The sequence below is a fragment of the Panicum hallii genome, chromosome 4, assembly GCF_002211085.1.
Source record: "Panicum hallii strain FIL2 chromosome 4, PHallii_v3.1, whole genome shotgun sequence".
NCBI classification, from domain to species: Eukaryota; Viridiplantae; Streptophyta; class Magnoliopsida; order Poales; family Poaceae; genus Panicum; species Panicum hallii.
The window spans coordinates 11599898-11621386 of record NC_038045.1 but is presented as its reverse complement, the minus strand read 5'-3'; the positions used below and the strand labels follow the sequence as shown (position 1 = coordinate 11621386).

Genomic DNA, 21489 nt, shown 5'->3' with positions numbered 1-21489 from the left:
CTTCATCGAAGAACCAACATCCAACCTTTCGTCAATGCATTCCATCAACAAAACTGAATTCTCTTCAAACAACGCATTGATGCACTTGGCTGAACCAAATTGCCTTCTGTTTGTCACAAGCAATGAAGCAATCATTTGCCAATGAATTTCATCCAAGCAAATGTACAAGGAAATGATAATCAACTCTTTTATGATTTGATTCAGCAACGTCTCGTTTGTATTTTTACAAAATCTTCAAAAGCCTTACTTAAAGCATGGTTACACCCCCTTATTTTGAGAAAATATACAACAGCAGAGGAATAGAAAGCAGATCACTGCCCTGGAACAAGTGCATAGATCACAACTCCATGCCACACTATATCTCCCTTCTGGCTTGAACTACCTCTCTTCACCATCAACAGTCCATTTGAACTCCACAGGTGGAAAGGAATGGATTATCTGCAAGGCACCTTTATCAAAGACAAACTACAAGAAAATGAAATTTTACCAGAGAAGTTGAAGTGGCAGAACTCAGAACATAACTCATCTAGATTGTGCTATGTGGTTTACTACTGCAAATTTTACAAACCATAAGAAAAACCTCTCATCACCAAGACTCCATATTTCACAATTACATGTTTGATGGTGTTGAAAAATAAGTCAGTCAAGACAATTCAATCAATAAATAACCATATTAACAAACACACAGGAAAGAGGTAGAAGAGGCTCCAAAATTGTGCAGAACTTTTAGCGATGGCTGCAGTTTCTCCAACAGCCAGTGATAAAGTTTGGTCAGTCATCGTTATTCATGAATACTACTGCCTGGTTACTGCTTAACAATACCATCATGCACGAATAGGATTTAACACTCTGGTCATCGACCGGCACCAGGAACAGTAGTACTAAAGCAAAACAAACCCTCAAAAATAAAGTTGAATCCCAGCAGGGATATTAATACTAATATTTCAGAAATCCTCCTGAAATCGATAACTTTCAACACTGGATACATAAAATACAATATGATGAAATACGAACGGTTCAAATACTCCCTTGCCTTCATACAAGCTGAAATCCATAGCTACAACACTACATACCCAAAAGATATTCAAAAATCAATATTCTAGAAAAGAAATTAATGACAAAATTACCCTTAAAATTAGATCCTCAAAGAAACTAGATCTTTTGAAATACTTCAATGTTAATTGTAAAAGAAACAATATGCTCTTCGAACTAAAACAAATTCAGCATCTACTTCAACTGGATGATGATTCATTTTAAGAAAAAAAACAGATGAAGCTCTAAGGAGGAAAAAAAAATTCAAACCTCCATTAACCTCAAAACGAAATTGTAAGTAATATCCACCCAATAAAATCATCTTCAAAAATAAAACAGACATTAATCAAGTCATTCTCCAACATTACATTTCATTGTAAATGTTACTTCCTAATTACTTCAATAGCAACCGTATTTCGTTATGTAAATGTATATTCTGAGTGTTCCAAAGTCGTCATATTAGTATATTACTCATGATTCATGAGTTGTCTCACTGACCCCTTGATGACTCTATAGTATTCATGACTTGTCCCACTGTTCATCTGTTCCCATGGAAAATTTTCTTTTCAAGTTCATCTATTCATGCGCTTGCTCATGTGCCTCGCAGGCTCGGCCCAAAACCAGGAAGTGGGGAACCTATGATGCTAGTGACAGGACTGATTCTAGTCGCCCCTGTGACAATTAGTGCAATTCTCGAAGCGCAACTCTCCAAATGTACATATTAACCTTCAAGCCAAGACAGCACTCTACCTGGTCAACAACTTGGGAATTTATCGAGCGTCTAAAGCCTTGGAATCCTCATTCGGTCCATTTAATGATACAAAAAAGACTCGAATCTGGATCATCTAATTTCCACACACGAGATACAATTCTTCCCAATAGATGATAAAAGTCGCATTCAAGTATCTACCGACGAACAGATCAAGAAGAAAAACAAAACGGAATCAGGTGCTCTCACCAGTCATCTCTCCTCCTTGGCAACGGCATTGGCGGTGGTGTCGCGGGGCTCGGCACGGGAAGGGAGTGGGTTGGAGCCCTTGACGAGCCACCCGAGCGCGAAGAAGGCGGCGCCGGCAAGGATGGCTGTGCCCCAGGCGTGGGAGTACCAGCGGCTGTACTGCCGCACGGCGAACCGCCACTGGTCCCGCAGCGTCGCCGCGTCGGGAACCGCGGCCTCCGGGGGGTTAGGGTATCCACCGCCCCCCGCGTGAGCTCCGCCGCCGCCGGGCAAGCGGGGTCGGGCGCCGCCGCCCTCCGCCGCCTGTGGTTGCGGCGGCGTGGTAGGCTTCTCCTGGTGGTTCGACATTCAGGCCTGACCGACCGCTGATCCTCACTCACGAAGACTCTCCCCGGAGGGAGAGGAGTGAGGAAATGGGCCAGCTTGGGCCAGTCCCATTCTGGGCCGAGACAGAAACTAGTAGCTACGACGTTATGAACTGCCGGTACAAATGTTTTTGCTAGCGACTAGTGTGCCATTAGGAGCAACGCGCGTGACTCCCGACGTCGCAGAAGATCCACGGCGGCCCGCAACGTGCTCGCTCCCTTCTTCTCCTCCTCCTCCTTCTCCAGCAGTTCCCACTGTCGGATCCGCTGCCGCGCCACCCGCCCATGCACCGCCGTATCGTCGTCTTCGACCCCGGCCTTCTTCTTACCCCGCTGCCGCGTCACCGACAATCAGGGATCCAGCCCCGCTCGGCCGGCGGCGCTCCGCGCCGCCTCACCTCCGCCACTGGCTTTCGACCCCAGCTTTCTTCTTACCCTGCCGACGGCCACCACTAACCGGTGGTCTAGCCCCACCTGGAGCGCCGCCATGCCTCCGCCGCATCCACTCGCATCTACTTGCAGGGATCGAGCGCGGAGCTTCTGCGACGCATTCATTTACACCCGCACGCGTGACTGCGAACATTTGTGCGACTAGCAAGTGACTATTTGATCTTTCTATATATATTTTTTTCTCTTATCAGTTTGTAGAGTTAGAAAAAAGTTCATTTTGTTTAGAGATTGTGAAAATATCTCTGAATGGACGTGTATTTAAGAACACATGTTGTGATGGCTAATATAGTGGACCATTGAGCATTCTTGTTCATAAAAGTTTCTATGTGATGTCTTTTGTGTTTCACGATGAATTCATTACGAGAAATGTAATATTAAAAAATTAATTACCAAGCGACAAGTTTATCTCATCATAAGTTTTTTGCAAGAAGAACCAACCTACGTTATGGATTTCTGAACGGATCCGTTATATCACATAAGAGGTCGCTTCTTTTATTTATGTTCCGGTGCTACAGAAGTCAACTGACACAAATTGCTGCCAAACTCGTAATGGCATCTTAACCATTTTTCAAAAACAAAAGAAAAAGGAAAAACAGCTCAGCGCCAAACAAAAAACGAATTACAAGCACATAGGTCAGCGTCAGCCCGGCCAAGCCCATTCTGGCCCAACACACTCAGCTTACCCATCAAGTCCAGGTCGTTCTGGCGCCTCGGCCGACTGCGGCGAACTCGCGAGACAAGGGTTTCTGCTCCTCCGTCCTCCGGTTGCGCTTCATGGCGCCGCCTCCTCCCTGCTATCGCCCCAAGAAACCCTAGCTGAATCTCTTCTGATTTCAGGTATGGCCCTGGATTTCCCCTCCTTTTTGCGTTCTCTGCTGATTTAAGCGGTAGACAAAAAGAATCTAGTTGGTTTTTGTTCGATAAATATGAACCCCATCAAAAAAAACAAAAAATGGAACCCTTGAGCTGTACAGTATGATGCACGGAATAGGCTTGATTCGTTTCTGCTTCTTGCGCACCCATCGTAAACAGGTTGATTTTCATGTGATTTTCTTTGTTGGGGGGGTGGGGGGGGGGTTCATATTTTCTATGGGATTGGTTTGGCGGCTCTCAAGTATGCCAGTTAAGCAGATGCCTAGTGCTTGTTGCTTGTTTGTTTTAGTTCGTCTGTAATTTGTAGTTACTTAATTTTCAATATTTCAGCAGATGCACGTACTAGGGTCTTAGTTTGATGTGCTTGTGTTGCGTTTTGCTTCATTACTGTTTGCTCAGCAAGTTATTACTGAATAAATAGCTTAATTGGCTTGCAAATTCATCCTTTATGAGGTAGGCGCACGATCCTTTTACAGAGAGAGAAAATAGATGCGTATTGATTCATCGATGTATGTAACTATGTACACATGCTTCTGGATATTTTTCAAAATAGATAGGGTGCTGCCTTATTCATCATCTTGCTGACTTCTAAGAAACGTTGGAAAATTTACACAAAAAGTCTTTATGTGAACTGCTTAGCTTCATATCTGATCAGTATGCATTAGTTTACTTAGCTTCATATCTGTTTTATCTAAAAAAATGTTCATTGTTTGTGTGCACACACATAATGAAATTTTCCACTGTGAACTGCTTAGCTTCGTGTGGTTACACCTCAAATATATGGGGCTCCACTTCCACCATCTGATCAGTATAGCGGTGGAAAAGAACCTGAAAAATGGAAAATGATTTGGTACTGAACTACTGATGACCAATGTGACGTTGCTTAGTTACCTTTAACTACTCTTCTTTGTTACTATGGACAGAGGATCTTTTATTACATACTCCCTCCGTTTCAAATTATAGGTGTTTTGGCTTTTCTAGATCCGTAGTTTTGTCTATGTATCTAGACTTAGTGTATATCTTGATGCATAGCAAAAACTATGCACCTAGAAATGCCAAAGCGACCTATAATTTGGAACTGAGGGACTATGTAGCTTTTTCAAAATATCATTAATTCATTTTATGCATTTGTGCTTCTTCATTAGTTTCACTCCCATGGTCTGGTTATCTTCAATGCTTCATACTGAATTTCTGTTTTCCTTCTTTTCAGTCTAGCACTCTGAATACCTATTGAACCTTGAAATTGCCAAACTAGCAGAGCTGCATTTCTCAATGGACGATATCCCGGAGGCACTGCTTGCAGAGATTGTCAAGCGGCTAACCAGCCCGTGTGATCTTAAATCTCTTTCTCTTGTGTCAAAGCGGCTCTATGCCATTGTGGGAGAGCTAAGGGATGCTATTTACATTGGCTGTGGCGTTAGCCCTGTGACAGGGGCCTTGGAATCACTGTGCTCCCGTTTCCCCAATTTGTGCAAAGTGGAATTCAATTACTCTGGTCGGACTCACAACCACGGGATGCAGTTGGACAACCATGGCCTCGAGGTGTTTTCATCTTGCTGCCCCTCACTGACTGATCTCACATTAAGCTTCTGCTCATACATTGATGACTCAGGCCTTGGTTTTTTAGCATGCTTCAAGAAGCTGATGTCTGTCAGGTTGAACACACTACCAGCAATAACTTCATTCGGGCTTCTCTTGGTGGCTGTTGGATGCAAGAATCTATCTGCTCTCCACCTTATTGCCTGCAAGAAAGTTGGTATTGTGGAGTGGCTGGAGTACCTTGGCAGGGTTGGATCATTGGAAGAACTTGTAGTGAAGCACTGTGAGATGATCAGCCAGTTTGACCTACTAAAGTTTGGTTCAGGATGGATGGCACTCCGGAAGTTTGAGTTTCAGATCAATGGTTTGTTCATCAACTTATATGATCCTCGTGATCCTTCATGCATGGCACACTACCAGTATAGATATGATTTCAGTTGTGAGAGTTTGGAGGATTTGACTTTGGCACGGATCGCAACTGAGAAGGAAATAGGACTTCGTTGTCTCCTGAGGAAGTGCAAAGCATTAAAGAACTTGAGCCTTCATTATGTTCATGGTCTACATGACAATGACATAGTTACACTCTCGCAGAACTGCAACAACCTTACGAGCATCTCACTTCGGCTGACACCTCAGTTCAATGAAGGTAGTGTTTTCAGGACATCATTGACTGATGACAGCCTTAAGGCTCTAGCCCTCAGGTGCCGTATGCTTCAGTCTTTTGAGCTTATATGTTGGGCATGTGATTGCGACTGGCCAGAAATAGGATTCACACAGGAGGGCCTTGTGATGCTCATTCAGTCTTGTCCAATTCGTGATCTTGTGCTAAGTGGTGCTCACATCTTTGATGATGAGGGAATGAAGGCGGTCTCATCTGCACAATTCCTAGAATCACTCGAACTTATGCATTGTGTGAAAGTAACTAATGCTGGGATGCGCCTCCTCTCACGTTGCCCACGTTTGATTAACCTCACATTGAGGCAGTGTGATGGTTTCACTGATGCTGGAGTGACTGAGGTGGCACGTGCACGGAATCTGGAGTCCCTGATTATTGAAGGCTGTTCTCGGGTCGCTCTAAACGCAGTGCAGGGGGCTGCAAAATCAATTCACTACAAAGAAGATTACCCAGGCTTGTTAAATCTAGGCAGAGTGTGAGTGTGACCATCTGGAAGGATGAAGCGCACGCCCACATATTAAGTTCTATTTTGGCCCCTTGAGGAGGATTGGTCACGGTTGGTGGCTGGATTTTAAAATTTTACATATTTCTTTGCCCTCCCTTTTACTGCGATTTGTGGGTCGAGAATGTTAGTGTGTAATTGTGATATTTGGATGTTTGGAAGGCATCTGATTGTTGGGTGACTACTATGACTTACTTCTGCTTGTAGCACATTTTTTTGCGGCTTTCCATCTCTCTTTAGCACATTGGCGTTCTATGATATATCTTCTGGATTATTTCGGTTCAAGCTAGCAAATCTCGTGTGTCTTCCCTTGTGCCATGATATATTGCGTAAGGTGAAAAGTCATCGCAGCTCCGCCTGCCCTGCGCCCAAAGGTGAATTAGCGTGATGCTTCCTCCCCGGAAGCTGTTGCCACGGGACGGTAGGAGGATGAGTATCAGCTTGTTAGGATGGGCAAGGTTGTTAAGCAATTGACGGCTTCATGAATTCCTTGCCGCCGGATTCATAGAATTCCTTGGCGCCAGGAAATTAAAAGTAGAGAAAAGGCATTTCTATTAATTTATATACAGCCTGTGAACATGTCCTTGCTGCCATAACTTTCACATCTATACCCCATAAAAATGCACCAGTTCTTCACTATTTTGACTTGTTTCTTCGCGATTCTTTATCCGGGCTTCTTTTTCTTGATTTTTTGCCATCATTTGGATAGCTTGGAAAAATTCTCTCTCTGAACTTTTACTACAATTTAGATGTTATAGAATTTCTCTTTCTTTTTAAGATCATTTGGATGGCTTGAAATTCATCATTGGAATTAGAAACCTAGAAACACATGTAAGAATACATCTTTATAAACACGTTAGTCTCAATATATATTGTTATTCAATCACCAAAATTATAAACAAACAACTTAGAGGTCATTTTTCTTACTAGAGTGAACCAATCTTGTAAGCTTGGTGTCTTAGTGGCTCGCCAACAAGCCGTGACCCTTCGACTTTGTGTCGAGTGGTGACGTGAATGTATATTGAGGATGAGGAGACCCCTTTCTTGGTGGCGAAGCTCCGTAGAGAAGATGACGTCAAAGTGACTAGAAAAGAGGGAGTAGTGACCCTTACCTTAGTGCCAAGTTCTCATCCGGCTTGGCGGAAGGCGTAGTGGCGAGCCCAAGACCTTGAACTGAAGAGATTTGGTGAGTAAGAGCATATCCTCAATGGAAGTTCAACATGTATTGGGGGTGGCATTTGTCTACCGATACCATGGGATAAATCATCATACCGAGTTTGCATCTTCTGTAGCCCATTCCTTTATGTTTCCACATTGCATACTTGTAACTTGTGTGTCTTTATTGTACCATAATTTAGTCAACATATATTTTGTGACCAACATACTATCTCTGTCCCAAATTACAATTCATTTTGGTTTTTCTAGATAGATGTACACTATGTCTAGATATATAGTAAAAATTATGTATCTAAGAAGCCAAAACGAATTGTAATTTGGGACGAATGGAGTACATAATAGAATGACTACTCTCTTGGAAACAATCCATATTTTTCGTTTAGGTCCCTTGAAGAAGAGGTCATGGTGGTCTTACAAGCCAACTTCGCCTGCTCAAAGTATTTAATGTTAAACTTCTTTGCTGTGAAACTACTTTCAACTCTTACATAGGTGAATCTTTATTCTGTATATAAATCAATTTTTAGAGCTTTGATCTTGAACGTGTCCTGCTGCTCATTGCTAATTCATTGTAGGCTGTGGTTAGAAATGGTTGTGCACATGCTGTGTGTAGCTGGCTGGTTGGATTCGTCTATAAAGTGCTCATGTGTTATGACGACTGGCATGTATCTGATCGTGATATACACTTCATATGCGTTGAACACGCTGTATATAAAATAGCTGCTGCATAACAACCTATATGGATTCGAAATCTATGCAAGTTTTGTTTAAAAAAAATCTATACAAGTAAAATTTTGTTCATGTTCAGCTTGCGATATATGGTACTCTAGACTGGGATGATGAGGAGAGATCCATTAACCTGGACGCACAGCCTTTCCGTCCTCAAGATTCTTGGCGACATATGTTTCTCTGAATTCTCCCTGGGTTGTGAGTAGTTCGTGATAGTTGTTGGCTTGTCTCCAGCCATGTCGATGACATGGGCTTTCTACTGGTTTCTAGGATATCTTTAATAATGTTTACCCTTGACTTATGTACTGCTGCCCACTTTTCCAAAACATGTTTTGACTTTGCAATAAGATGTCATTTTCATAATTCCACAAGACTTCTTCACTATTTGAAATTTTGACTACACTGCTTCTATAACTGTTTCCACTCTACCCCTTTTGCACATACGCACCTAAAATCGAGTAAAGGTGGAGGTGAGCCATTTTAAGAAATGAATTTTCCCATATCAACATGGCCTAATTCATGTGTTCTTCTTTGTCATGGTGTACTTTGTTGCTGCCGGGTCGCTTTGTTTTGCTACTTCATGTTCAGCGGATGCTTTGCTGTCTCTCTAGATTCTGGTGGATTCTCCAACAGATGCATTGATGTTGTGCTCCATCGGTCTAGCGGATGCATTGCCGCTGCTGTTGTTGTCATTGTTGGATCACTCCGGGTGGATGCTTTGCGGCCATGGTTATTTTGAATGTTCGTCTCTGCTAGATGGATGCTTTGCCATCTTTTTGTTAGGCAGTCTACATAGGTAGTCATGGCGATGATGTCTCTACTCTCATGGTCTCGGTTGTACGTGGTGTTGTAGTTAGGTTTTTAGGGGTTGTTTGGGATCCTTCCTTTTCTTGCTCTTTTTATTTTGCTTTGGATCGCTTGTCACCAGCTTGGTCGTTTATTTTTCTATGCTATGAGTGTTCTCTCGTAGTTGTGTCATTGTAAGTCTCCTCTTAATGAAAAATATGCTTAGGCACGGTTTTGGAAAAAAAAAATCTTAAACGTGTCCTGCTGCTCATTGCTAATTGATTGTAGGCTGTGGTTAGAAATGGTTGTGCACATGATGTGTGTAGCTGGCTGCTTGATTGGGCTATAAATAAAGTGCTGATGAGTTATGACGATTGGCTTGTATCTGATCGTGATATACACTTCATATGCGTTGAACACGCTGTATATAAAATAGCTGCTGCATAACAACCTATATGGATTCGAAATCTATACAACTAAAATTTTGTTCATGTTCAGCTTGCGATATATATGGTTCTCTAGACTGGGATAATGAGGAGAGATCCATTAACCTGAAGTCCTGAACGCACAGCCTGTCCGTCCTCAAGATTCTTGGCGACATATGTTTCTCTGGAGTCTCTCTAGGTTGTGAGTAGTTTGTGGTAGTTGTTTGTCTCCAACCATGTTGATGACATGGGCTTTCCACTGGTTTCTTGGATATCTTTAATAATATTTACCCTTGACTTGTGTACTACTGCCCACTTTTCCAAATCATGTTTTGACTTTGCAATAGGATGTCATTTTCAGAATTCCACAAGACTTCTTCACTATTTGAAATTTTGACTACACTGCTTCTGTAATTGTTTCCACTCTACCCCTGTTGCAATACCCTCCTAAAATCGAGTAAAGGTGGAGGTGAGCCCGTAGAAGAATTTTTTTTGGAAATGAATTTTCCCATAACAACAAGGCCTAATTCATATATTTTTGGCTCTAAAAGAAGTCATTTCAACAAAAAAGAAGTTTTTGGTTCAGTAGAATAATTTTTTAGGAAATGAATTTTCCCATATCAACATGGCCTAATAATTCATAGATTTTGTCTGTGATAGAAGCCATTCCAAATAAAAATAAGTTTTTGGTTCAGTTCACGGCCATATATAGTTTACTAGAACTATCAATGTTGACCTGTTTTTTTCACTGAACACCGGTGAAAACTCCAAGATGGGAAGAACCAGTTTTTGCGGCTACGTTGCAGCACTGCAGAGATGAATGCAGTTCTCGCACATGAATTGTTCTTAATGTCACAACGACTTAATTTGTTGCCACTATAATTTATACAAACAGTGCTAAACATACTACACTGAATACTGTGCACATACTTTGCATACATAGTAGCTACAAGACGACCTCGAATTGCACCACGGACGCCGCCGTCTTGCCGCCGATGAAGCGCTCCGACTGCGTCTTCCGCAGCGCTCTCGTGCCGGGCTCCACTGGGGACGACCCCATCTCAGGGCTGCTGGAGCTCTGCTCCTCCGGGATGGATGTCAGTGCGCCGGACCACGGCGACCCGGCTCCATCATCCCCCGTCCGGTAGGGCGCGCCCCGCGCCGCGCCGGGGGCTGGCAGCCGCAGCCTCAGCACCTTGGAGAACAGCCTCCGGAGCAGCGCGGGCAGGCTCCGCCTTCTCCTGCGCCGGCCGGCACCCTGCAGCTGGGCGTCGGCCGGCGGCGGTGCTGCTGCAGAGGGGAGGTGCGGCATGGAGAGCGACCGGCCGCAGGCGAGCACGGCGGCGTCGAGCTGGCGCGTGAAGGCGGCGAGCTCGTAGGAGTCGTAGAGCGCGCTGCCGCAGTCCCAAACGAGGAGCGAGGTGCCGCTGCTGAACTCCGGCGCCTCGTGATCGGCCATCGCCATCCTTGATATATATTGCTCTCGCCTTTTGCCTCGATCGGAGGAGCAAGAAAGAAACAGATGAGAGAGAGAGAAGCAGGGGGAGAGGGGATAGGAACAGATGGGTGCAGTGACGGGCAGAAAAAGCGGAGGAGCTTTACAAGTGGGTGGAGGTGACAAGCAACGCGAAGGCGGTGGAGCTTGTGATCGATGGAGATATATGCATGATCAAAGCAAGCGGAGGTCACGGCTCACGCGACTTCCATTCTGATTCATCACTCGGCCACTTGCAAATAAAGGCGAGGGAGGGAAACGAGAATAGGAATAGCTGATTGTGAACAGCAGATGCAGCATGATAGGCTGTTCATCGATGTGGAACGGACTATCTGCCACCGGGAGAGATTTTCTGCAGTCAACAGGATATACTTTGATGACCACACGTAGCAAACCAATTTCAAATTTAAATTATGACTTCCATGCAAATTTAGTTGTGTTATGTCTTTATTTGGAAATGGTAGTTTTAGACTCGTCTAGAGATAATACACTTATAACGTCATGTTGTGCTCAACATGAGTTTAAGTTAGTGGTCTTTCCTCTTACCTCGTAGGGATACACTTCTGATTCCATGCCTTAAATTTTATACAGTTAAAGTAATTAAAAATAAAAAATGGTTATTCCTCTCCGACCCCTACCCTAAATCATTAGGGCTCACGTAAAAAAAAAGGAAACTGTTACACGTAGTGTGCCGTAGGGATTCATCATCTTATGGATAAGGATCTATTGTGGCTAATTACAAGATATTTTGCCAATTTACAAAAATAAAAAATTATATAAATATATTTATGATAATAATCATCTAGATCTACCTAAATGGACGGTCCGCAGTCACTTTGAAAATGATAGAAATTGCGTTAGTCATGCAGATATTTGTTATAATTAAACTTCTTTTCCTTTATCATGTCATAGATTTAAGTGATTTGTCTTGACACCTTGCTTCTTTAACCTACAAATCCTATTCCTAGGAGGCTATTCTCCTATATCAGACTAAGTTCGTCTTAAGAAAGCTCACTTGACGAACTGTTCCTAAAGAAAAGAAATATAGCATATAGGGGATAAGCTATTGATATCAAAACTGAATGTACCCAATACTTTTCCTTTATCCTAGTTTTAGCAAGTCAATAGCACCAACCAAAAAACAAATTGCCGGTTTTATTTATCTTTCTACAGTTTGCCCTTCGGAAAAACAACTCTTCCTATAAAATAAAAAGCAATATGTAATTCTGAATTAAAATAGATACAACATACTTGTGTCTTAAAAGAAAATATGGTAGTATCTAAAACCTTTTCAAGATGATAGAAGTTCGTCTCAGCACCACCTAAAGAATTGCATAGTCGATAACATTTGAAGGCTAACTAATGACATGGTTATATATAGTTGAGAAAATTATTTTCCCGCTTGTACTAATTGAGCTTCATATTTTCACTATGCTTTTTTGAAGCTCAAGAATCAAACATAAAACTCAATCTTGTGGATCTACAACATTTTTGTACTTCAACGGTGTATGGCAATTGATGTGAAATGATGACTTGAGACTATAAATTCGATGTAAATTTAAATATGAATTAGATATTATGTATAGGAACATACAATTGTGTTGTGATATGAGGATGATGATAAGAATCTGAATTTCTTTTGAGGCACATATATCTATCTATCTTGATAGATGCCAATCACTTCTCACATAAAAAGATATAGTTTCAAATTTGGAGCCGTCACTAATAAATGTTACAATTGGAGGGTGTAGGGTCTAAACCTGTCACTAATTTATGTCATTAGTGACTGATCGGACACCAGACGTTGGTGCTACTGAGCACGACCAGTAGACTGTAGGGAAGTTTGAGCGGGGACAAGAACAAAGCAGAAACTCATAGCGGAGGACCTAATAGCTGAATGTTATGCTATTTTTTTCATTACAAAACCAACCATAAGCACATGTGGTACATACATCTATAGACAAACCTAACCGACCTATGTACTCAAAATTTTGCTTACACATGAGCTGAAGATCTCCTGAAGAATTCCAAATATTGACTTTTGCTACAACTGATACTAGAATCAGTGTGGGTTTCACTACGTGAAAACGTATTTAGGTAACATGGTATTGGTAACAGGTGTATGATGCTCGTTATAAGAAGAGTTAATGGTAACAGCTATTGTTTAAGCCCGTTACTAATGAGTCCCACCCGACCTAGCAACACTGACATCGGTTACCATTAACTCATTATTGGTAATGGATGTTAAGAACGCCCATTACCAATATCATTGATAACGGACTTTAACAACGTATCGTTACCCATGTGGTGCACATTGGTAACGAGTGTTTGATGCCTATTACCAACGTGGTGCACATAAATCTTTGTATCTTTCTATTATTTTTCTGATATTTTTACTACGAGCACATAAGTGACGACCAAAAAAAATCTAGACCAATCGGACTTAACATGTGACCTATAGAAATTCGAAAAGATTAAAAAATATTAATATAAAAGGATTGCATCCCTCTTTCAACCACAAGTGATTGTACGCTTTAATGGAGGCTTGCGCAAACCAAGAAGTCCCTAGCTTGAATTCTAGAGGTGGCAAAAATCATTTCTCTTGGAGGAAAAGAAGCTGGTCAAGCGAGGGTGTTGCTCTTGGGTATAGATCTTTTTTGCTGCCATTTGGTATTTTTAAAATGCAATTGGTAACGGGCATCAACATAATCCCATTACTAATGACTGTCATTGGTAACGGGTTTATGCCCATTACCGATGTTGGGTCATTAGTAACACAATCAAAGTAATGTTGGCCATGCCCGTTACCAATGACTATCTCCACCCGTTACCAATCAGGGGGTTTTCACGTAGTGTTTCCTATGCCTACTGCCAAAGCTGTTACATGTTGAATGTGTTGAATTCTCAAGCACATCGGAAGAACCTGTACTATTCTAGAGTTACTTCACATCTAAGGAAATGAATATACTTGTCATTAGTGATGGCTCTCAAGAAGCAATAGTCATAACAATCGTCACTAATTATTGAGGTTATGACCCGTCACTACAGACATTTTCCGTTAGTGAATGGTTACATGACATGCAGGGACTATGTACATCTTTGCGTTGATGTATAATATTTCTTGCATCATATAAAATCATTAGGCCCATTAAAAGTTTCTCAACATCTATATTATACTGAAAACACTAGATACTGTAAAAGGGCAACAATGATATGTATTTTTAGATTTTTTTAAAAATATGGTATGGATAGACACACAATCATGCTGACGCAGATGCCTTGTTGTCGTCATGCACGTCGCCTACAAACATTACCATCAAATTTAGATTAAATCTAGGAACATTTACACGCGCCTAGTCGAGAATTTAATTTTGGATATGCAAATTCCACCACAAATAACCTAACCAACTGAGGTACACTTGGTTTGTAAAAAGTATTCGATGATTGATGGAACACTATTTTTTTAGTCAATCTGAACAAATAAAATAAGCAATTATGTCAACGTTTATGATGTCAACGCAACTACTACGTGTGCAAACTACATCAACTTTAATTTAGCTTGTGGTAGATGTATGTCTCGCATCACTTGTCATTAGTAATGTGTTGGGTACTTCACTTAATTTTAAGTTTGTGACACGCACCCTTGTAAAAATAGTATACTTCATCACTCTGTTTGCTTTCCGAGAGTGGCACTACAAATGCAATCATTCAAGCAGAGACGCAGACCCTCCATCGCCAGCACAAGACAAAAATTTGGTCTACGATTGTTCAAGTAGACACGCGAAAGATTATTCCACTCCGCTGAGATAGATAATAAAAAAGTACACCAGAGAATCCTTGAAGTTGTTACAATGTAATACTTAATTATTACGGTTCGGTGTCATTGAAGCCTTCCAGTTGTCTGATATTCCCTAGCTACATGTAGAGGCGTTTTAACATGAAGCTGATCCCAGATAAACACTACATAGATATTAATTTTTATCACAAATTTATTCAGAATTATTGTTTAAATATATATATAACTCTACTCATAACATCCTCCACATGGCTAATCAATACAACGAACTATATTTGATAACTTAAATATTTAGCAGTAGTTTCCAAGATATAACCAAGATATAACCTTGGTTTGAACATTTGACTCATTCACCAAAATATCATTCTCTAAAAGAGTTGTTATCGCAAAAAAAGCGCATATGACAATAGATGCCAATCATAGCTGCTGGGAGATGCGCAGAACCATGGCACTATGAGGTAACTCATTAATTAATAGGTGACGAGACTCGGTCCTGATCTTTGTTGGTATTTTTAACGATCATTAGATAAATACGCAAACGTATGGATACCGATGTTTCTTTCATGTGAGAATGATTAGGGTACCGAATCCATAGGAAACATGAGTGTACTATCTAAGAATCAGCTTTGTCCAATGACAATTAGAATTTGGTATCTACGGCTAAAAATCTTGATATAAGAGAGATCAGTCTCTAACTGCTTATTCGGGCACCAGTTTATACCTAGTCAGCCAGGTGACCCCGGCCAACGGCTTTATGATGTACCTGAATGTGAAAGATTACAAAAGATGGTGTTGATGATCGTTAAGTACCAATTTTAACTATTAAAACCTGCATCAATAATATAAAAGATGAAGTACCATCATAATAATAGGATTTATTTCTAACAATTTCCATAAGTGTTTACAAATTTGTATGCATGTGAGTTTAGCAAGAAAAGGAGAAAACACAACTCAAATATAAAGAAACACACTTTTAACCAATGAGAGGCTAGCACATGGATCTAAGGGCCCATAAATCAGACCAAACCAACGTACCAAGTGTCACACCTGATTTATAAGAACATAAATCGAGCAATCATATATGCGCCAGGATCAAGTCACGCATATATACAACAGATTATCAAGATATCACAACACATGTCACGAATAAAAGCGTATAAATTATAAAATGAATATCTTTATTACAACTGAATCAAGAATCAGTTAAAGGAATGCGGAAGCGTAAAATGAATACATGAAGAGCTGGGCGCCACAGGGACGTCGACTGAGAGACAAACGTCTAGAAGTCGTCGAAGCCGCTGACGTAGTCCTCCACGTTGCCGGGCACTGAGCAGCAGTCGAAGACAACCGAGATAGAACAGAAGAGTAGAGAGGCAAGTGTGAGTACAAACTAGTACTCAACAAGTATAACACAAACTATGAGGCTCTAGGCTGGCTGACTAAAGTGCATTAGCTTTTAGTCTTGGCAAATTTTATCAAAGCTAATTACTACAAGTGGATGAATTACCATAACCTAATTGCATAAGAAATTAATCAGTACTAATTAAGAACTACTGAGAACCATCCAAACCAAAACCACCCCGGGGAATCTCCCTAATCAAAGGTTGATAACCCCACTAATCAAAAGGAGGATCTGGGCCGCTCATGACTGTGAGCACAGCTGATATATCAGTTTTACACTCTCGAGAGGTTGCACAACTTTACCCACAAATCGTGAGCTACGCTAGTTGTTCATCACACTTCCTTAGGTGAGATGGCTAGCAAGCACACTACGAGACCGTTACAAAGGACCACGTTGGTAAGGTGTAACCGCTAAGGATTCTGGATCAGCAACGATGGGGCCCACCTCCGGGGGTACAAGACACACAGCACAGACCAAGCCGGAGGAGCAGGGACCATTGAAGCTTACCACCCCTCTTGCCCACGCAGGTAAGTTACTCCCGAACCAACACGACCTAATTAGTAAGTCAAGACCGTCCCATTCCAGTCTTGTGGTTGCGCGGTTGTCCCAGGTTGTCGCTCTATGAACCGGTTCTTATGGAGAGTGGCCAACCAAGCACTAAGCACCGTGCTGGCCCCCTAAACCAAGTTTCTACAAAATCATATTTTTAAGGACGCAGAAACCACTCAAGCACACAGCACAGAGGGTCGGCTCCAGAATTAAGTTGCATAAGATCATTAACAAATTAATTAAAAAGGACCAGGTGTGTTATAGCGCAGCAACCTAGCACAACTAACCAAAATGCAACCCAAAGGATATATATACAGGATATAAAGTGGCTAGGGAATCCTTATAGGCATACAGAATTAAAATGCAGTATGAAATTGTATTTAAAAAGTGATAGGAGGTTCATGTTATACTTGCCTTCCTCAAAGTTCTCCTGCTGCTGCTCAAACTGCTCGGAAGATGGCTGCTCCTGGTACTGCTCCGGTGGCTCGACGTCTACTCACGATCGTAACAGCAATACATGGCCCACACATGCACACACATGCAAACAATTGCAAAATATAAGAAACGGTACACCAATACAATAGAACAGCACATAAAACTGGCCTAGAACTATTCTACGCATTACAACGATCGCGTGGATATAAAGAATACCTAAAACGGAGCTAGAATGCGAAAACTACGCTTAAAACAGGGTCCAGGGGCTTTTCTGCGAGAAAAACAGAGAAACCAGGGGGTTCTGCGAAAAAACTGAGGGCCTAAACGTAATTAAACCCTAGACACAGGGGCTAGCACGTGAAAACATGCGGCATGGACTGCGGCCACTAATTCCAGGAAGCTCAGGGGCCTAAAAGCATAAAACAGGACCTATCCGCAATTATTTTTAAACTACGGGTGGACTGCGGGTTTATTTGAGAAAAACTCAGGGGCTCTTTAGAAAGATCGCCAGGCTGAAGCGTTACTTTCTTTTCTGGCCCCTCGGATCTGGATCGGGCGGCTGAGATTAGACTCACTAACGAAGGGGTACGCGTGGATTCCGTCCGCTGGATCATGATCTAGTGGCTCCAATCTAAACACACCGCGATCTAATCTTGGTCACTGGCTGCGGATCGGACGGCTGGAGAGGTTTGGGGACATAGGTGGCGGCGCTACCTCTCCGGTGACAAATCCCGCGGCGGCGCATCGAGCGGGGCTTGAGCTTGGGAGAGCCAGAGGGACATGACGAGCACGCCTGGGTACTCAGGACGGCCGGTCTGGGCTTAACCGCGTTCTGCCACGGCGAGAGGCGGCTCTGCGTGACGGGTCTCGCCGGAATGGCGTTCCGACCTCGGACACATGCCACAAACCACGCTGGCTGGATAATCTCCGAGAGGGGGTGGTGGTGTTCCTCACCGTGGGCTCAAGACGGGCGAGGATGCGGTGAAGGAATCTCCTCGGCGGCGAGCAGGCGGCTGAAGCGGTCGGTGATCGTGGAAGGAGATCTTGGGCAGGGTTGCAGGGCTCCGGGTGCCTCGGTCGGCGACGCACACGGGCGGTGAGGGTCGCGCCGGGGTTACAGGGCCCGAAGCTGTGACGGCAAGGGCGAAATTGCGGTGGTGGCGCAAGGGCGGCAACGACGGCAGTGGCCCAAATTCGAGCGGCTGACAGGCGGTGCGGGGCTCGGGTGCGCTGGGGATTTTGGCGGCTTAGGGCGGCCCGAGAGCGCGGCTACGGATAAGAAAGGGAGGGGCCGGCAGCCTCGGCGTGCGGCCACCGATCCAACGGGTGCCGCGCATCCCGCGGGCGGTTGCCGCTCGAGCCTCTTCCGAGCTCGGGTAGCTTCTAGATGCGTCTAGACGGGGCGCGGCGCTGAGGAGTGGGTCCAGGGGGCAGCGGGGCGGGGCAGCGGAGCGGGCCACTCCCAGGGACGGGCGGCCGGGCCGGCGGGGAGAAAATAGGGGAGGGGCGTGCGGGGGAAGAAGAGTCTGACCGGTGGGGCCATCGGGTCAGTGAGAGGGAGAGCGCTCGGCGGGGAAAGCAGAGGGGAACTGGGCTGGCGCGTGCTGGGCCTCGGGCGGCTTTGGGCCGTGGGAAGAAAGAGAGGGAGAGAGGGCCCACGGGGAAGGAGAGAAGGGGAGAGATGCTGGGCTGGCTGGCCGGCTGCTGGGCTCTCCTTCCTTTGCTTCTTCTTTTCTTTTCCTTTACTCAATCTATTCAAACAAACTATTTGAATTCAAATAGATTTGAATTCAAATCCTACAAGCTCAACACAAGAAAAAAAATAATGCTCCAGCATGAATGCACAAACATGTTGACCCTATAATTAGTTTTATTTCCTTGTGTTATAAATTGTTTTAAATGCAAGGTAAATTAGAGAAAAACCTTGGAAATTTCATTTGAGCCAAAATAAATTCATTATAATTTAAGGAAATTACCTTAGGGTGTTACAAACCTACCCCCCTTACAGGATTCTCGTCCTGAGATTCGAATAGGCTAGCTAGCAAAGAGATCGGGATATGTCTTCCTCAGCTCATCTTCTCGCTCCCAAGTAGCCTCATCCTCCGTGTGATGACTCCACTGAACACGGCACACCTTGATCTTCTTGTTTCTGGTAACTCTCTCGGATGTCTCCAGAATCTTCACCGGATGCTCGATGTAGGTCAGATCTTCCTGCACATCCAACCCTTCTATCGGTGCTTGCTCTTCTGGCACTCTCAAGCACTTCTTCAGCTGAGACACGTGAAACACATCGTGCACCCCTGAGAGATTGAGAGGCAACTCCAAACGATATGCCACCTCACCTTTCTGTTCCAACACCTTGAACGGACCAATGTATCGAGGAGCTAGCTTTCCTCTTACATTAAACCTGCGGATTCCTCTCATCGGTGAGACCTTCAGGTATACATGGTCACCCACTGCAAAGGTCAGATCTCGACGACGCACATCCGCATAGCTTTTCTGACGAGTCTGAGCGACCCTCAGATTTTCTCGCACCTGCTGTACCAACTGCTCTGCCTCTTCAACAATATCTGGACCAAATACCTGCCTCTCGCCAATCTGATCCCAATACAGCGGAGTCCTGCACTTCCGACCATACAGGGCCTCGAAAGGGGATTTCTTCAGACTGGCCTGATAACTGTTGTTATACGAAAACTCTGCATAAGGCAGGCATTTATCCCAGCTGGTACCATACTGAATAGCACAGGCTCGAAGCATATCCTCCAACACTTGGTTGGTTCTTTCTGTCTGCCCATCTGTCTGAGGATGATAAGCAGTACTGAAGCGTAGCTTCGCATCCAACGAATCGTGCAACTGCTCCCAGAACCGTGAAGTGAACTGAGATCCTCGATCAGATATAATCTTCTTAGGAACACCATGCAGACAGACAATCCTGGAGATGTACAACTCTGCGAGTCTAGCACCGGCGTAAGTAGTGTTCACCGGAATGAAGTGAGCAACCTTCATCAACCGATCCGCTACTACCCATATGGAGTTGTACCCTTTCTGAGTACGAGGCAAGCCAACGATGAAATCCATAGTGATCTCCTCCCATTTCCACTCTGGAATCTTCAACGGCTGCAATAACCCTGCTGGCCTCTGATGCTCTGCCTTGACACGCTGACAAGTGTCACAGATAGCCACGTACTCCGCAACGGAACGCTTCATTCCATACCACCAGAATCGTTCCTTCAGGTCATAATACATCTTCGTGCTGCCTGGATGGATAGAATATGCTGTGTCATGAGCCTCACTCAGAATCAACTTCCTGAGGTCATTCACATCCGGCACACATATACGACCCTTGTACCACAAGGTACCCTGATCATCCTCTCTGAAATGAGGTGCTTTGCCAATCTTGATCAGTTCACGGATCTCTTGCAGCTTCTCATCTTCCTTCTGATGCTGCCTGATCTCTGCCTCTAGAGTAGGTTCTGCCTCGAACGATGTACCCGAGGTGTGATGCAAGAAACCCAGACTTAACTGCTCAAACTCCTCGCATAACTCGCGAGGCATCTGAAAAGCCACGGCCATGTTAACATAGCTCTTCCTGCTCAGAGCATCTGCTACAACATTAGCCTTGCCCGGATCATAATGAATCTCCAGGTCGTAATCCTTGACCAACTCTAGCCATCTTCGCTGCCGCATATTCAGCTCACTCTGAGTGAAAATATACTTGAGGCTCTTGTGATCGGTGTAAATATCACACCTCTGCCCAAACAAGTAATGCCTCCATATCTTCAGAGCATGCACAACTGCAGCTAACTCCAGATCATGAATAGGATAATTCAGCTCGTGCCGGCGCAATTGCCGCGAAGCATAAGCTATCACTCTGCCTTCTTGCATCAGGACGCAACCAAGACCATCCCTCGAAGCATCACAATACACTGTGAACCTCTTGCTCTGGTCTGGCAGGGTAAGGACTGGCGCCGTAGTCAACCTCTTCTTCAGCTCCTCGAAGGCCTTCTGACGCTCATTAGTCCAAGAGAAATCCACACCCTTCTCTAGCAAGGAAGTCAAAGGCTTCGCAATCTTGGAGAAATTCTCAATGAACCTCCGATAATAACCTGCTAAGCCCAGAAAAGAGCGGACTTCCTTCACTGTCTGCGGTACAACCCAGTCAAGCACATCCTTCACCTTCCCGGGGTCCACAGCAATACCTCCCTTGGAGATAACATGACCGAGGAATGGAACCTCGTCAATCCAGAACTCGCACTTGCAGAGCTTGGCATACAGCTTGTGCTCTCTGAGCCTCTGCAACACAA

General features: G+C 43.8%; 3 protein-coding genes across 5 annotated transcripts; 1 reads left to right on the top strand and 2 right to left on the bottom strand.

Annotated features, from left to right (window-relative positions):
* Positions 1-173: 173 nt before the first annotated feature.
* Positions 174-2383, bottom strand: LOC112889080. Its single transcript, XM_025955567.1, has 2 exons — positions 1991-2383; positions 174-438 (listed from the first exon to the last, which is right to left on the bottom strand). The coding sequence occupies exon 1, from the start codon at positions 2336-2338 to the stop codon at positions 1994-1996; it is 345 nt and encodes a 114-aa protein (XP_025811352.1). The 5' UTR covers positions 2339-2383; the 3' UTR covers positions 174-438; positions 1991-1993.
* A 1083-nt stretch (positions 2384-3466) lies between these two features.
* LOC112889078 (F-box/LRR-repeat protein 14-like) lies at positions 3467-6680 on the top strand. 3 transcript variants are annotated; one of them, XM_025955563.1, is made up of 2 exons: positions 3467-3642; positions 4934-6680. In XM_025955563.1, the coding sequence occupies exon 2, from the start codon at positions 4951-4953 to the stop codon at positions 6370-6372; it is 1422 nt and encodes a 473-aa protein (XP_025811348.1). In that variant the 5' UTR covers positions 3467-3642; positions 4934-4950; the 3' UTR covers positions 6373-6680. The 3 variants fall into 3 exon arrangements, with proteins under 3 accessions (XP_025811348.1, XP_025811345.1, XP_025811346.1); XM_025955560.1 differs by having other exon boundaries at positions 3508-3642; positions 4889-6657; XM_025955561.1 differs by having other exon boundaries at positions 3534-3642; positions 4937-6680.
* Positions 6681-10305: 3625 nt separating this feature from the next.
* LOC112890875 lies at positions 10306-11103 on the bottom strand. The gene has a single exon (XM_025957745.1). It carries the CDS (start codon positions 10971-10973, stop codon positions 10455-10457), a length of 519 nt encoding a protein of 172 aa, XP_025813530.1. The 5' UTR covers positions 10974-11103; the 3' UTR covers positions 10306-10454.
* Between the last annotated feature and the right edge of the window lie 10386 nt (positions 11104-21489).

Bases quoted from the DNA above. Each gene is read 5' to 3' on its own strand.
- LOC112889078 (XM_025955563.1), top strand. From the start codon at position 4,951: ATGGACGATATCCCGGAGGCACTGCTTGCAGAGATTGTCAAGCGGCTA.
- LOC112889080 (XM_025955567.1), bottom strand. From the start codon at position 2,338: ATGTCGAACCACCAGGAGAAGCCTACCACGCCGCCGCAACCACAGGCG.
- LOC112890875 (XM_025957745.1), bottom strand. From the start codon at position 10,973: ATGGCGATGGCCGATCACGAGGCGCCGGAGTTCAGCAGCGGCACCTCG.